Source organism: Oncorhynchus mykiss, chromosome 1 (assembly GCF_057628025.1).
Source record: "Oncorhynchus mykiss isolate SJ-2025 chromosome 1, ASM5762802v1, whole genome shotgun sequence".
NCBI classification, from domain to species: domain Eukaryota; kingdom Metazoa; phylum Chordata; class Actinopteri; order Salmoniformes; family Salmonidae; genus Oncorhynchus; species Oncorhynchus mykiss.
Window position 1 is genome coordinate 85,411,321 of NC_143022.1, and position 17,048 is coordinate 85,428,368.

Consider the following 17,048-nt stretch of genomic DNA (forward strand, 5'->3'; position numbering starts at 1 on the left):
CGTGGTGGAGATCTTTGTGGGCTATTCTCGGCCTTTTCTGAGGATGGTAAGTTGATGGTTGAAGATATCCCTCTAGTGGTGTGGGGGCTGTGTTTTGGCAAAGTGGGTGGGGTTATATCCTGCCTGTTTGGCCCTGTCCAGGGGTATCGTCGGACAGGGCCACAGTGTCTCCCGACCCCTCCTGTCTCAGCCTCCAGTATTTATGCTGCAGTAGTTAATGTGTAGGGGGGGCTAGTGTCAGTCTGTTTTATCTGGAAGATTTCTCCTGTCTTATATTTTATTAATATTTTAATTTCACCTTTATTTAACCAGGTAGGCTAGTTGAGAACAAGTTCTCATTTGCAACTGCGACCTGGCCAAGATAAAGCAAAGCAGTGTGACACAGACAACAACAGAGTTACACATGGAGGAAACAATAAACAAGCCAATAACACAAACAAGTCAATGACACAGTAGAGAAAAGAAAGTCTATACACAGTGTGTGCAAAAGGCATGAGGAGGTAGGTAATAAATAGGCCATAGGAGCGAATAATTACAATTTTAGCAGATTAACACTGGAGTGATAAATGAGCAGATGATGATGTGCAAGTAGAGATACTGGTGTGCAAAAGAGCAGAAAAGTAAATAAAATAAAAACAGTATGGGGATGAGGTAGGTAGATTGGGTGGACTATTTACAGATGGACTATGTACAGCTGCAGTGATTGGTTAGCTGCTTAGATAGTTGATGTTTATTAAAGTTGGTGAGGGAAATAAAAGTCTCCAAATTCAGCGATTTTTGCAATTCGTTCCAGTCACTGGCAGCAGAGAACTGGAAGGAAAGGCGTCCAAATGAGGTGTTGGCTTTGGGGATGATCAGTGAGATATACCTGCTGGAACGTGTGCTACGTGTGGGTGTTGTTATCGTGACCAGTGAACTGAGATAAGGCGGAGCTTTACCTAGCATAGACTTATAGATGACCTGGAGCCAGTGGGTCTGGCGATGAATATGTAGCGAGGGCCAGCCGACTAGAGCAACAGGTCGCAGTGGTGGGTGGTATAAGGTGATGTGGTAACAAAATGGATGGCACTATGATAGACTGCATCCAGTTTGCTGAGTAGAGTGTTGGAAACTATTTTGTAGGTGACATCGCCGAAGTCGAGGATCGGTAGGATAGTCAGTTTTAATAGGGTAAGTTTGGCGGCGTGAGTGAAGTAGGCTTTGTTGCGAAATAGAAAGCCGATTCTAGATTTGATTTTGGATTGGAGATGTTTAATATGAGTCTGTAAGGAGAGTTTACGGTCTAGCCAGACACCTAGGTATTTATAGTTGTCCACATATTCTAGGTCAGAACCATCCAAGGTGGTGATGCTAGTCGGGCGGGCGGGTGCAGGCAGCGAACGGTTGAAAAGCATGCATTTGGTTTTACTAGCGTTTAAGAGCAGTTGGAGGCCACGGAAGGAGTGTTGTATGGCATGGAAGCTCGTTTGGAGGTTAGTTAGCACAATGTCCAAGGAAGGGCCAGAAGTATACAGAATGGTGTCGTCTGCGTAGAGTTGGGTCAGGGAATTGCCCGCAGCAAGAGCGACATCATTGATATATACAGAGAAAAGAGTAAGCCAGAGAATTGAACCCTGTGGTACCCTCATGGAGACTGCCAGAGGTCCAGACAACATGCCCCCCGATTTGACACACTGAACTCTGTCTGCAAAGTAGTTGGTGAACTACGCGAGGCAGTCGTCAGAAAAACTAAGGCTATTGAGTCTGCCGAAAGGAATACGGTGATTGACAGAGTCGAAAGCCTTGGCCAGGTCGATGAAGACGGCTGCACAGTACTGTCTTTTATCGATGGCAGTTATGATATCGTGTAATACCTTGAGCGTGGCTGAGGTGCACCCATTACCGGCTCGGAAGCCGGATTGCACAGCGGAGAAGGTACGGTGGGATTCTAAATGGTCAGGGCAGGATGGATATCCGGTGTCCTGTGTGAATTTAAGTGTGCTCTCCTTAAGACCATGCCTCAGGACTACCTGGCCTGATGACTCCTTGCTCACCACTGCTGCTCCAGATTCAACTGTTCTGCCTGCGGCGATGGAATACTGACCTGTTCACCGGACATGCTACCTGTCCCAGACCTGCTGATTTCAACTCTCTAGAGACAGCAGGTGCGACAGAGATACTCTGAATGATCGGCTATGAAAAGCCAACTGACATTTACTCCTGAGGTGCTGACCTGTTGCACCCTCGACAACCACTGTGATTATTATTATTTGACCCTGCTGGTCATCTATGAACATCTTGGCCATGTTCTGTTATCATTTCCACCCAGCACAGCCAGAAGAGGACACCCCTCATAGCCTGGTTCATCTCTAGGTTTCTTCCTAGGTTCTGGCCTTTCTAGGGAGTTTATCCTAGCCACCGTGCTTCTACACCTGCATTGCTTGCTGTTTGGGGTTTTAGGCTGGGTTTCTGTGCAGCACTTTGTGACATCAGCTGATGTAAGAATGGCTTTATAAATACATTTGATTGATGGTCTCCATGTGTGTTTGTTTTGAACTATTATTTTAGGGTGAGGGACAAGATATCGACCACTCCTTATGTAGATGTTTCATAAGAACACTTTCCTCCCAATGTGTTTTCCAAACACCACCCCATGATGTAACAGTGGAGTTTCCAATGTGTCAGCCATAGGGAACCACTGTTTGAAGCTCACTGTATGCAGTAAAGAGGGTCAAATAATACATACAAATACTAGATGTGTAACACAGACACTGGGAGTTAGGAAGCAAGTACAACGGGTGAATTTAATAACAAATAGAACAATACAAAACAAGAGTTTAGCATCTGGACATGAGGAAGATAACTAATATTGCCTGGGGACACAACCAAAGGGAATGACAGATAAAGGGGAGGTAATCAGAAGTGATGGAGTCCAGGTGAGTCTCATGAGACGGGGTGCACCTTACAATGGTGGCAGGTGTCCATAATAATAAGTAAACTGCCGACAATGAGGAGAGGGGAAGGGGGAGTAGACGTGACAGTACCCCCTCCCTGAAGCGGGGCTCAAGAAGCAGGACGCCGACCAGAGGAACGGTCCCGAGTACCAGGAGCAGGTCGGTCACCTCTGATGAGGCACGGGAACCTGAAGAGCCAGCTGAAGCGCGGGACCAAGTCGAGCCGGCTGAGGCATGGGAAACAGTCGAATCGGCAATGCAATAGAAAGGCCAGACAGTGATGTATGATTCTAGGTGTAATTTAGATGTTGTCCACAAGATGAGGGCAGTGTGTGCAAAGTTTACTGATCCAGCAAAGAATTACATCACTACGCAATATGCTGTTTCATGTCTTCCAGGTGTTTGCCCAAATGTGCCAAATTGGTCAATTTATACATTTTTTTAAATTTGTTATTCTTTTTTAACCCCTTTTTCTCCCCAATTTCGTGGTTTTCAATTGTTTAGTGGCTACTATCTTGTCTCATCGCTACAACTCCTGTACGGGCTCGGGAGAGACGGAGGTTGAAAGTCATGCGTCCTCCAATACACAAACCAACCAAGCCGCACTGCTTCTTAACACAGCGCCCTCCAACCCTGAAGCAAGCCGCACCAATGTATCGGAGGAAACACCGTGCATCTGGCAACCTTGATTAGCGCGCACTGCGCCCGGCCCGCCACAGGAGTCGCTGGTGCGCGATGAGACAGGGATTTCCCTACCGGCCAAACCCTCCTTAACCCGGACGACGCTAGGCCAATTGTGCGTCGCCCCACGGACCTCCCGGTCGCGGCCGATTACGACAGAGCCTCGGCGCGAAACCAGAATCTCTGGTGGCGCATCTGGTGCTGCAGTACAGCGCCCTTAACCACTGCACCACCCGGGAGGCAATTTATACATTTTCAAGTAACTATAGCGAACATACAACAATGCTATGGTAATAAAATTGTTTAAGTTTACACACTCCCAGGAATGTCATACATGATGGGTCATTAGCTTCCTTACAGAAAACCTTCACACATCTAGAGGGCTGGGCGGGGTGTGTGTAGAGCCAGAGAAAGCAGTGGGGTCAAACTGCGGAACCCAGTTCCTACATTTGAATATAAAAATATATATTTTTAAACAAGACAATACTACATTTTTTATCTGGGACCCTTAGGATGACAAATCAGAGCAAGATTACTGAATGTCAGTACATTATTTAACTTCAGAGGTGAATGTATCAAACCAGTTGCAATGATAAAAGTGTTTTGTTGTTGTGCACTATCCTCAAACAATGGCATGGTCTTTTTCTGCTGTAATAGCTACTGTAAATTGAAAACAGCAGTCAGATTAACAAGAATGTAAGCTTTCTGCTCACATAAGACATGTCTATGTCCCGGAAAGTTGGCTGTTGTTTACAACGTCATTCTAGTAACATTATCACATACTGAGCAACAACTGTCGTAGTATTAGGGACACCAATCCCGTAGAGGTTAAAGACTTTGTTAAAGGGTAAGTTCACCCTAAGATCAAAGTTTCTTAGTAAATAATCTATCTAAAATCAGCCTTAGTTGAGCTGAATCTATATTACATAATACACATTTCTTGTAGATGTCTTTTAGTGTTTAGGCCTCAATCACAACTGAATGAGAAAGATTGGCACCATTTCAATACAGCTAACATTGCAGCATTTCCCTTAAACTATCTCACATCTTCCTATTTGGCTGGGTTAAGACAATAGAGTATGGTTTTTGTTTGCAAGTCAGTCACACTGTTTTGCCCCTGCGTGTTTCCCTTTAACTATCTCACAACTTGCTGTGTTCTATTTTAATTTTACTAGGCAAGTCAGTTAAGAACAAATTCTTATTTTCAATGACAGCCTAGGAACAGTGGGTTAACTGCCTGTTCAGGGGCAGAACAACAGATTTGGAGCTTGTCAGCTCAGGGGGTTTGAACTTTCAACCTTCCGGTTACTAGTCCAACACTCTAACCACTAGGCTACCCTGCTGATCATTTAATTTATGTGAACTTGTTGGCAAGGAACTTTTGTTTGCATCCCTGCATCCATAATTGGGGAATTGACATAGTAAGACAGAGGAAGCTTGCTGTCCTTGCTGTGTTGTGAAACAACAACTCTAGTTTAACTTCTAGGGGTAGGGGGGGACTTTTCAAAACAGTTTTGAAAAGTCCTCTCCCTTCCCCTAGAAGTTAAACCAGAGTTTCCTCTGTCTTCCTCTGTCAATTCCCCAATTATAGATGCAGGGATGCAAACAAAAGTTTGTTGCCAACAAGTTCACATAAATTAAATGAGCCAAGAAATGGGCCAATAAAAGGGCACTATAAAATGTGCAGTTTTGTGACACAGCACAATGCCACAGATGTCTCAAGTTTTGAAGGAGCGTGCAATTGGCATGTTGACTACAGGAATGTCCACCAGAGCTGTTGCCAGATAATTTTATATGAATTTCTCTACCATAATCCACCTCCAAAGTTATTGGAATTTGGCAGTACGTCCAACTGGCCTCACAACCACAGACTATGTGTAGACCTTACAGTGAAATACTTACTTACGAGCCCTTAACCAACAATGCAGTTTTAAGAAAATACCTAAAAAAAGTAAGAGTAACAAATAATTAAAGAGCAGCAGTAAATAACAATAGCGGGGCTATATACAGCGGGTTCCGGTACAGAGTCAATTTGCGGGGGCACCGGTGTCGAGGTAATTTAGGTAATATGTACATGTAGGTAGAGTTATTAAAGTGACTAAACTTAGATAATAGCAGAAAGTAGCAGCAGCATAGGGAGGGGGGGTGTCAATGCAAATAGTCTGACTAGCCATTTGATTAGATGTTCAAGCTTGGGGGTAGAAGCTGTTTAGAAGCCTCTTGGACCTAGACTTGTTGCTCCGGTACCACTTGCCGTGCGCTAGCAGAGAGAACAGTCTATGACTAGGGTGGCTGGAGTCTGACAATATTTTGGCCGTTCCTCTGACACCGCCTGGTATAGAGGTCCTGGTTGGCAGAAAGCTTGGCCCCAGTGATGTACTGGGCCGTATGCACTACCCTCTGTAGTGCCATGCGGTCGGAGGCCGAGCAGTTGCCATACCAGGCAGTGATGCAACCCATCAGGATGGTCTCGATGTTGCAGCTGTAAAACCTTTTGAGGATCTGAGGACCCATGCCAAATCTTTTCAGTCTCCTGAGGGGGAATAGGTTTTGTCATACCCTCTTCATGACTTTCTTGGTGTCCTTGGGCCATGTTAGTTTGTTGGTGATGTGGAAGCCAAGGAACTTGAAGTTACCCTTACCCTTCAGGAAGTCCAGGATCATGTTGCAGAGGGAGGTGTTCAGTCCCAGGGTCCTTAGCTTAGTGATCAGCTTTGAGGGCAATATGGTGTTGAATCTGAGTTGTAGTCAATGAATAGCGTTCTCACTGTAGTTGTTCCTTTTGTCCAGGTGTGAAAGGGCAGTGTGGAGTGCAATAGAGATTGCATCATCTGTGGATCTGTTGGTGTGGTACGCAAATTGGAATGGGTCCAGGGCTTCTGGGATAATGATGTTAATGTGAGCCATGACCAGACTTTCAAAGCATTTCATGGCTACAGACGTGAGTGCTACGGGTCGGTAGTCATTTAGGCAGGTTACCTTAGTGTTCTTGGAAACAGGAGCAATGGTGGTCTGCTTGAAACATGTTGGTATTACAGACTCAGACAGGGAGAGGTTGAAAATGTCAGTGAAGACACTTGCCAGTTGGTCAGCGCATGCTCGGAGTACACGTCCTGGTAATCCATCTGGCCCTGCGGCCTTGTGAATATTGACCTGTTTTAAGGTCTTACTCACATCAGCTGCAGAGAGCGTGATCATACAGTCGTCCGGAACAACTGATGCTCTCATGCATGTTTCAGTGTTATTTGCCTCTAAGCGAGCATAGAAGGTATTTGATTGATTTCCTTATATGAACTGTAACTTATTATGTTGTAGTTATATTTTTGTTCAATATAAAGTGTTCAACTGTGAGTTTCTACCATGCTTTGGGGAAATAGGATGCGGGCAAAGGGGAGATTTATTTTGAATTCAGCCTAGTGCTGTTGGAATTCACCTGCTTCTACATATGGGATAAATTATGAGAAATTATATATGTGATGCCATCTTATCAGGTGAAATACAGCACAGTATGTAAGAATAGCTGGAAACAGAAGTGCTCTTCAAATAGCATTTATTGCTCAGCACATTCAGGCATGATCAAATCACATTATCAACCATTCTCATTATCATCCCTATGCACACTATCATCCATTAATGAGAAGTAAATAGATACAGCAAAATACAGCTTTTGATTTGTTACATTCAATATTACAGTACATCTCTCTTGCAGGAGTTCATTAATTGTGCCTCATAATCAGGGGCGGGGGGGGGGGGGGGGGGGGCGACATGTCCCGTCCCCGTCCCCAGTGAAAGTTGCGGCCCTGGTGATAATTGATAACCATGATACTTTACATGTTAAGTGTCAGTTAGTATTTTAAGGCGGAGCAGTTCTCATATTGCTTTATAGGCTTGCACTAACCATGCACCTCCTGTAAAGCTGTTCTAGTCTATTTAAAATTGCACCTGTTCTGTTATCTTCTCATCAACTGTCTGATCTTTCAAACCCACGGCTGATACATCCTGTTCTTTCACTGGTGATATCTTTGTAATAGATATCTCAACATGTTCAGGTTTTAACTCAGAGGCCTTGGTCTTCACGCTAACTGTATTTGTGGGTCCATCTTTGGGATCTGTAACCTTCTCAGGCTCTTTGTCCATACTTTCCTCTGGTTTCTCTTGAATTGTGTTGCTTTCTGGTGCCCCCCTGTGTGAGTCCTTGCTCTCTGCAACTGCAGGCATCTGTTTCTCTGGTGGTGTGATTGTCTTAGCTTTGTCACCACTGCCCATCATTTCACTCTCTTCTGTAGGGGTGGTCGTTGTTTCTGGGGTGAGGGTTGAGTCTGGTTTAGGGGTGGTTGTTGATTCTGGGGTGAGGGTTGAGTATGGTTTAGGGGTGGTCGTTAATTCTGGGGTGAGAGTTGAGTCTGGTTTAGGGGATATTTCCTCTTTAGGGGTGATGGTTGGGTCTGGTTTTGGGAAAGTTTCTACTTTAGGGGTGACTGCTGGTTCTGGTTTTGGGGAAGTTTCTTCTTTAGGGGTGACTGCTGGTTCTAGTTTTGGGGAACTTTCTTCTATATGTGTGACTGCTAGTTCTGGTTTTGGGGAAGTTTCTACTTTAGCGGTGACTGCTAGAGATGATTTTGTGGAAGTTTCTTCTTTAGCGGTGACTGCTGGTTCTGGCTTTGGGGAAGTTTCTTCTCTGGTTGTGACTGCTAGTTCTGGTTTTGGGGAAGTTTCTACTTTAGTGGTGACTGCTCGTTCTGGTTTAGGAGATGTCTCCTCTTTAGGGGCAACAGTGGGGAACGGTTTAGGGGATGTTTCTTCTTTAGTGGTGACAGTGGGATACGGTTTAGGGGATGTCTCCTCTTTAGGGGCAATAGTGGGGAACGGTTTAGGGGATGTTTCTTCTTTAGTGGTGACAGTGGGATATGGTTTAGGGGATGTCTCCTCTTTAGGGGTGACTGTTGGTTCCTGTTGCGGGGATGTTTCTTCTTTAGCGGTGACAGTGGGGTACGGTTTAGGGGATGTCTCCTCTTTAGGAGTGACAGTTGGCTCTGGTTGCGGGGTTGTTTCTTCTTTAGGAGTGACAGTGTGCTCTGGTTTTAGGGAAATTTCTACATTAGTGGTGACTGCTGGTTTTGTAGAAGTTTCTACTTTAGCGGTGACTGCTGGTTCTGGTTTTGGGGAAGTTTCTACTTTAGGGGTGACTGCTGGTTCTGGTTTTTGGGAAGTTTCTTCTTTAGGAGTGACAGTGGGGTCTGGGTTAGTGAATGTTTCATTTTTAGGGGTGACTGCTGGTACTGGTTTTGGGGAAGATTCTTCTTTAGGGGTGACTGCTAGTTCTGGTTTTGGGGAAATTTCATCTTTAGGGGTGACTGCTAGATCTGGTTTTGGGGAAGTTTCTTCTTTAGGGGTGATGGTTGAATCTGGTTTTGGGGAAGCTTCTTCTTTAGGGGTGACTGCTGGTTCTGGTTTAATGGAAGTTTCTTCTTTAGGGTTGACAGTGGGGTCCGGTTTAGGGAATGTGTCATCTTTAGGGGCGACTGCTGGTTCTGGTTTTTGGGACGTTTCTTTTTTAGGGGTGATGGTTGGTTCTGGATTTGGGGATGTTTCTTCTTTAAAGGTGATGGTTGAGTCTGCTTTTGGGGAAGTTTGTTCTTTAGTGGTGACTGCTAGATCTGGTTTTGGGGACGTTTCTAATTTAGCGGTGACTGATAGTTCTGGTTTAGGGAATGTCTCCTCTTTAGGGGCGACTGTCGGGAATGGTTTAGGGGATGTTTTCTCTTTAGGGGTGACAGTGGGGTACAGTATAGGAGATGTCTCCTCTTTAGGGGTGACAGTTGGCTCTGGATGCGGGGTTGTTTCTTCTTTAGGAGTGACAGTGGGGTCCGGTTTAGGGAATGTGTCATCTTTAGGGGTGACTGCTGGTTCTGGTTTTGGGGACGTTTCTTCTTTAGGGGTGACTGCTGGTTCTAGTTTTGGGGAAGTTTCTTCTATATGTGTGACTGCTATTACTGTTTTTGGGGAAGTTTCTACTTTAGGGGTGACTGCTAGAGATGATTTTGTGGAAGTTTCTTCTTTAGCGGTGACTGCTGGTTCTGGTTTAGGGGATGTCTCCTCTTTAGGGGCAACAGTGGGGAACGGTTTAGGGGATGTTTCTTCTTTAGTTGTGACAGTGGGATACGGTTTAGGGGATGTCTCCTCTTTAGGGGCAATAGTGGGGAACGGTTTAATGGAAGTTTCTTCTTTAGGGTTGACAGTGGGGTACGGTTTAGGGGAAGTCTCCTCTTTAGGAGTGACAGTTGGCTCTGGTTGCGGGGTTGTTTCTTCTTTAGGAGTGACAGTGTGCTCTGGTTTTAGGGAAATTTCTACATTAGGGGTGACTGCTGGTTTTGGAGAAGTTTCTACTTTAGCGGTGACTGCTGGTTCTGGTTTTGGGGAAGTTTCTACTTTAGGGGTGACTGCTGGTTCTGGTTTTGGGGAAGTTTCTTCTTTAGGAGTGACAGTGGGGTCTGGGTTAGTGAATGTTTCAGTTTTAGGGGTGACTGCTGGTTCTGGTTTTGGGGAAGATTCTTCTTTAGGGGTGACTGCTAGTTCTGGTTTTGGGGAAATGTCATCTTTAGGTGTGACTGCTAGTACTGGTTTTGGGGAAGTTTCTACTTTAGCGGTGACTGCTGGTTCTGGTTTTGGGGAAGTTTCTACTTTAGGGGTGACTGCTAGATCTGGTTTTGGGGAAGTTTCTTCTTTAGGGGTGATGGTTGAATCTGGTTTTGGGGAAGCTTCTTCTTTAGGGGTGACTGCTGGTTCTGGTTTAATGGAAGTTTCTTCTTTAGGGTTGACAGTGGGGTCCGGTTTAGGGAATGTGTCATCTTTAGGGGCGACTGCTGGTTCTGGTTTTGGGGACGTTTCTTTTTTAGGGGTGATGGTTGAGCTTTGTTTTGGGGAAGTTTCTACTTTAGGGGTAACTGCTAGTTCTGGTTTTGGGGAAGTTTCTACTTTTGGGATGACTCCTGGTTCTGGTTTTTGGGACGTTTCTTCTTTAGGGGTTACTGCTGGTTCTGGTTTCGGGGAAGTTTGTTCTTTAGGGGTGACTGCTAGATCTGGTTTTGGGGAAGTTTCTAATTTAGCGGTGACTGATAGTTCTGGTTTAGGGAATGTCTCCTCTTTAGGGGCGACTGTCAGGAATGGTTTTGGGGGTGTTTCCTCTTTAGGGGTGACAGTGGGATACGGTTTAGGAGATGTCTCCTCTTTAGGGGTGACAGTTGGCTCTGGATGCGGTGTTGTTTCTTCTTTAGGAGTGACAGTGGGGTCCGGTTTAGGGGATGTGTCATCTTTAGGGGTGACTGCTGGTTCTGGTTTTGGGGACGTTTCTTCTTTAGGGGTGATGGTTGAGTTTGGTTTTGGGGAAGTTTCTACTTTTGGGATGACTCCTGGTTCTGGTTTTTGGGACGTTTCTTCTTTAGTGGTGAATGCTAGTTCTGGTTTTGGGGAAGTTTCTAATTTAGCCGTGACTGCTAGTTCTGGTTTTGGGGAAGTTTCTTCTTTAGCCGTGACTGCTAATTCTGGTTTTGGGGAAGTTTCTTTTTTTGCGGTGACTGCTAGTTCTGGTTTTGGGGACGTTTCTTCTTTAGTGGTGACTGCTAGTTCTGTTTTTGGGGAAGTTTCTTCTTTAGTGGTGACTGCTAGTTCTGGTTTTGGGGACGTTTCTTCTTTTGCAGTGACTGCTGGTTCTGGTTTAATGGAAGTTTCTTCTTTAGGGGTGACAGTTGGCTCTGAATACAGGCTTGTTTCTTCTTTAGGAGTCACAGTGGGGTCGGGTTTGGGGGATGTCTCCGATTCTTTCCCTTTTTCCTCACCCATTGATACATCTTTTGTGACCTTTTCACTGCCAACAATTTTTACACAATCATCCTTGCTGCTTACTTTTTGCTCTGTCGGACCCACCTCCTTTTTAGGAATCTTTTGCACAAGGTCTTCCTTACACTCACTTGTTGTGCTGAGAATTCTGTCTGGCATTTTACCTCCTACTGTTCTCTCATCTTGTTTCGTTTTTACACCAGAATCATCAGGTGACTTCACCTGCTCCACTGTCTCCTTGGTTGAACTGATGTTGAGCTCTGCAGTGTTATCAGGGGATTCCATGTCCTTCTCTGTGGGCTCAGGGAGATCCTCTTCTTGTGTTGTCACAGCACTCTCTGCCTCTTGAGGTTGGTCTGACTCTCTGTGCTCCTTCTGATCAGGTTTCTGCTCCAGTGTTGGGGCACTCTGGTCTGTCAGATCTACCTTTTTCCCCTCTTTGATGGGACTTTCTTTTGGGCTATCTTGTTGTTGCTCTGTTGGGGCACTCTCCTCTTTCAGATCTACCTCTTTTTTCTCTTGTAAAGGGCTTTCTATTTTTCTCTCCTCTGACACCTTTTTGGGTTCTTTGGAGATGTCCTCTGTGGGGACCTGGGGTTCACCCTTTATTGAACTTCCTGTTTTGCTATCCTCTGACTCTGACGTTTTGGGTTCTGTTGAGATGTCACCATTCATGGGAACCTCTAGTTGGGATTTGCCATGGTTTGGGGTGTCATCTTTTTCTAATGTCTCATTTATCTCGCTGTCTAGCTTCTCTGTTGTGTCCAGTTTTTCCTTCTCTCCCTCACTGGTGGCCTCAGCTGATTTGACTTCACTTTGTGTATTTTCACCTCTGTCAATGTCCTCTGTCTTTTTGATTGCATCTGGCTCACCCCCCTTTTCCTCCTCTCTTTCATCATCTCCCTCCTCTCCATTTTCTCCCTCACTAGGGCTAACTCCATCTCCATTTACCTCGACCTCTGCTGATGTGACCATCTGCTGTCTCTTAGACTCTTCCTCCTGTTCACCCTCTTCCTCCGGGGCGTCCACTTCAACATCCACTTTACCTCTAGCTTTCTCTTTCTGCTCATCCACCTGTTCCCCACTTCTCCTCTCAGCTTTGTCACTCTCTTCTCCCTGCTTCTGTCTCAACTTGTCTCCCTCTTTCCCGACCGTCTCCTCAATCTCGGACATCTCCATGTCTCTGGTGGTCTCAGTGATGATCTCCTCAAAAAACTTGTACTGGGGTTCAGACCTGTGTGTGGGCCCTCCCTGCCGGGCCAGGCAAGGCAGGGTGTAGACGGGGGACTGGCGGTAGATGCAGGGCATGGAGATGTGGGTGTCAGAGATGGTGTACAGATGGGACTCCTCACCCTCCAGGAGTTTCCTATAGGGAGGCAGAGAGACGTGTTATTACCGTCATGACTATAATACAGATATGTCCCAATGTGTTAGCCTCGTAAATGCCAGACTGATCAATTCTGCACACATCCATGTCAGCTTGTGAGAACAGTGTGTGTGGATATGTCTGAATATCCATATCATGATTAAAGTGTCATTCTGTGTTGTGAAATGGTCTATGTTCATTTGATGTTAAATATGAAATCAAACTATTTCAATAAAATGTCTACTGTTTAATTTGATTAGTCTTTATTTATTATTCACTATTGACTGTGTTTTGTAGTAATCTCTCACCATCGCTATGACACTATTGCACAGTTTTGCTGTAACACAGCACTGAGTTGAATCAGATGTGTTAGCGCTGGGCTAGAATAAAATGTCCACACCCCGGTTATCCTCAGAAAAAGATCCAGGAACACACTAAAAATATACGGTAGAGTTGATGTCTCTTACCTGTAAGAGAGAATCTCCACATCCAAAGCCATTTTGACATTCAGCAGGTCCTGGTTCTCTCTCAGGTAGCCAGACATGTCTAGTTTAGCATTGGTCAGCTCATTCTCCAGCTGCCTGATAGTGTCCTGGACAGAAAAGTACACAATAAGAGTCAATAATAGGGTCAACCAGCCACTTTGTCTGGTATGAAAACCAGGATATATTTAGGGGGGGAAATATTGTTCTACCCATATGGTCCAATATGAGAAAATTATATTCCAATAATGATACAGTTCACATGGGGCCTATATTTGTGGCCTACACCTAGTACATAGCCCTGAATACAAATATGAATCATCAAAATGTGTATGTTTACTTACATTTGTTAGAGGTACAAAATAAACCACAGTCTACCTGGTAATGAATCAATTCTGCATAGTGACGCTCCTCCAGCTCTTGTAGTTGTTTTTCCAGGGCCTCTCTCATTCCTTTACCACAGTCCAGTTCAATTGTCTTCCCCTGCAGGTGCCTTCTATTCTCCTGGATCTCCTGTTGGGTTGCCTTCAACGCCTCCCTGTTACTTTCTGCCGCTTTGGTTAACTTTGCGAACTGGACACGGAAGCCCTCCTCGGCCTGCTGAATGTCGGAAGTGGCGTGACCTTCTAACTGCACACGGATGTCCCGGAGAGCCTCTGTGATGTCAGGTTTGCCAAAGTTGTATGCCTTGACCGTTACTTGAGCCTCTTGGATCTGGGCCACCATTTCTGATATCTCGTCCTCATGGTTGTTCTTCAGGAAGTGGATCTCGTCCACCAAAGACTGCGCTTTGTTGTCCAACTGAAGTTTGGCAAGGTATGCATCGTTGGCGTCCTTTTTCAGCACAAGGATACCGTTCTCTGCGTTCGAGCGGTCACGTGCCTCCTGCTCATACTTGTCTCTCAAGATGAGGAAATCTTCCTCCAGGTTCTGATGCTCTATCTCGATCTGACGCTTCTGAAGGGAGATGTCATGAACTAGGTTCCTCAGGTCCATAAGCTCCGGCTCGTGCTCCTGGGCCAGAGACGCAGGGGACTGTGCCTTTAGTTTGATTTCCTCGATTTCCCTCTCAAACAATTCATTTTCATGCTCCAAATGACGCACCTTCTCTATGAATCCGGCGAAACGGTCGTTCAGCCCATGGAGCAGTTCTTTCTCATTCATTTTTGTCAAAACCTCGGTAAATGGGTTTGATAAATCAAAAAGGCTCTCCGATGATCTCGGAACGGATCCGAATTCGCTCTTCAGCGTCGTCGCATATCCTCTGTTCGTGTATGTGGTAGTCGACTCAAAGCCAACGGTCCTGGATGCAGAGGGGGATCCGGTCAGTTTGGGTTGATAGCAGCAATACTCAGCTTGAGCTCCCCTATGCGGAGAACCCGAATGATAGTCCATTCTGTGGCTCATATTGCCTCAGTAAACTATACAGTGTCAGTTTGCAGGCTAAGCAGCGCGGCTCCTACCTTTTTATACCCCCTCTGTCTGCTCGCGCTGCAGAATGGAACTGTCTATAGTGCTGAAAATGTATAGCATCAGCTGTAGGCTTGACTGTCTGCCAACGCTTGCGCCCTCACCTGTGTTCTCTCTCTCTCCGTCTCTCTTTCTCCCTCATCGTTTTGTCTCAGACAGCATTGACGGATAGGAGATCATTTCACTTCAAAACGTCGGCAGTCTACAATGACACCTCAAAATTAAAAGTCATATGTCTTCAATAAATTGTCAGGTGTTCAGACTATTGTTTTATCCAAGGGGCTATATATCTTTCTTTGTTTGGTTGATTTTTTAAATATTATAGAAAGGGGTTGCAGAATCTGGATTGGCTGAATGTGTCTGCCTTGTAATATAACTGTATATTACTGTATATAAGAGACAGTAATGCAAGTGTAAAATAGTCATGTAAGAATGACCCTAAGCCAAGACATAACTGCTTCCATTTCTCAGTCAAGCAGCACTTTTCAAGGGCATTTCAAACACTTTTCAACCTCATATTCATCATCTCCAGCACCAAACCAGTGAAAATTAGGTTGGAAATGGGTGGAGTTGCCCTTTAATCTTGAACCTTTTTACAAATGTCTACATGAGGAAAATGCATGGGTCTGCTTGGCTTGGCGGAGACAGACTGGCTGAAAGGGGTTGGCCTGGATGTGTTCCAGTGATACAGCTTTCATTTACACCTCACAGTATACGGTAGGTTGCTCATAGAAATCAATGATGGATTTCAGTGAATAATGTGAATATGATATCGCATGATATTTACACTCTTAATCAGACATGAAAATCTCTATAGAGAGAGATTAGTAAATAGAAAATGTGACTAAACAATGTCTCTGCAAACATATTTTTTATTGTAAAATAGTGTATCATCACTAAAATAAACACTACATTAACTCATGTCACTTGATAGATGTATGTTAGAAAAGGATACACAGTGATTCACATATTTTAACACATTTCATATTCAACATTTTTATAATTTCGAGGTATTGTAATATGTAACACCTAACTGTCCTCACCCCACCCCCTATACAAACATAAGTGTTGAGAAAGTGCTTTTAGATCAGGTGAAAGTCACTCAGTAGATACACTGACTGTACAAAACATTAGGAACACCTTCCTAATATTGTGTTGCACTCAATTCATCAGTGCATGGACTCTACAAGGTATTAAAAGCATTCCACAGGGATGCTGGCCCAAGTTGATTCCAATGCTTTTGTCACTGTCAAGATTCTGTCAAGTTGTCTGAATCTCCTTTGAGTGGTGGACCATTCGTGATATGCACGGGAAACTGTTGAGCGTGAAAAACCCAACAGCATTGCAGTTCTTGACATACTAAAACCGGTGCTCCTGGTACCTACTACCATACCCCATTGAACGGCACTTAAATATTTTGTCTTGCCCATTCACCCTCTGAATGGCACACACAAAATCCATGTCTCAACTGTCTCAAAGCTTAAACGTCCTGAAAATCTGTGATACATCTCCTTTGCATAGAGTTGATCAGGCTGTTGATTATGACCTGTGGAATGTTGTCCCACTCCTCTTCAATGGCTGTGCGGAGTTGCTGGATATTGGCACAAACTGGAACACGCTGTCGTACAAGTCGATCCAGAGCATCCCAAACATGCTCAATGGTTGGCATGTCTGGTGGGTATGCAGGCCATGGAAGAACTGGGACATTTTTAGTTTCCAGAAGTTGTGTACAGATCCTTGCAACATGGGCCGTGCATTATCATGCTGAAACATGAGGTGATGAATGGCACGATATTGTGCCTCAGGATGTCGTCAAGGTATCTCTGTGCATTCAAAATCCCATAAATAAAATGCAATTGTGTTTGTTGTCATCCGTAGCTTATGCCTGCCCATACCATAACCACACCACCACCATGGGGCTCTCTGTTCACACCGATGACATGAGCAAACCACTTGCCCTCGCGACACAGTACACGCTGTTTGCCATCTGCCCGGTATGAATGTAACCTGCATTTATCCATGATTTATCCACTTCTGCAGCATGCCAGCGGCCTTCTAAGGTGAGCATTTAACCACTGAAGTGATTACGACGCCAAACTGCAGTCAGGTCAAGACCCTGGTGAGGACGACGAGCACGCAGATGAGCTTCCCTGAGACTGTTTCTGACAGTTTATGCAGAAAGTCTTCGGTTGTGCAAACCCATAGTTTCATCAGCTGTCCGGGTGGCTGGTCTCAGACGATCCTGCAGGTGAAAAAAACGGATGTGGAGGTCCTGGGCTG

The 17,048-nt window shown here is 45.0% G+C and overlaps 2 protein-coding genes across 2 annotated transcripts; both read right to left on the reverse strand.

Moving 5' to 3' along the window:
- Positions 1–7,148: 7,148 nt before the first annotated feature.
- On the reverse strand, positions 7,149–11,631 carry LOC149985670 (uncharacterized). Its single transcript, XM_090242353.1, has one exon. The coding sequence runs from the start codon at positions 11,607–11,609 to the stop codon at positions 7,545–7,547; it is 4,065 nt and encodes a 1,354-aa protein (XP_090098479.1). The 5' UTR covers positions 11,610–11,631; the 3' UTR covers positions 7,149–7,544.
- Positions 11,628–14,462, reverse strand: LOC118966721 (neurofilament medium polypeptide-like; the record flags this gene model as incomplete). The annotated part of the gene is made up of 3 exons (XM_036989927.2): positions 13,677–14,462; positions 13,284–13,408; positions 11,628–12,816 (listed from the first exon to the last, which is right to left on the reverse strand). Coding segments are annotated over exons 1-3 (2,100 nt in total), but the record flags the coding sequence as incomplete, so codon positions are not given.
- Positions 14,463–17,048: the final 2,586 nt, after the last annotated feature.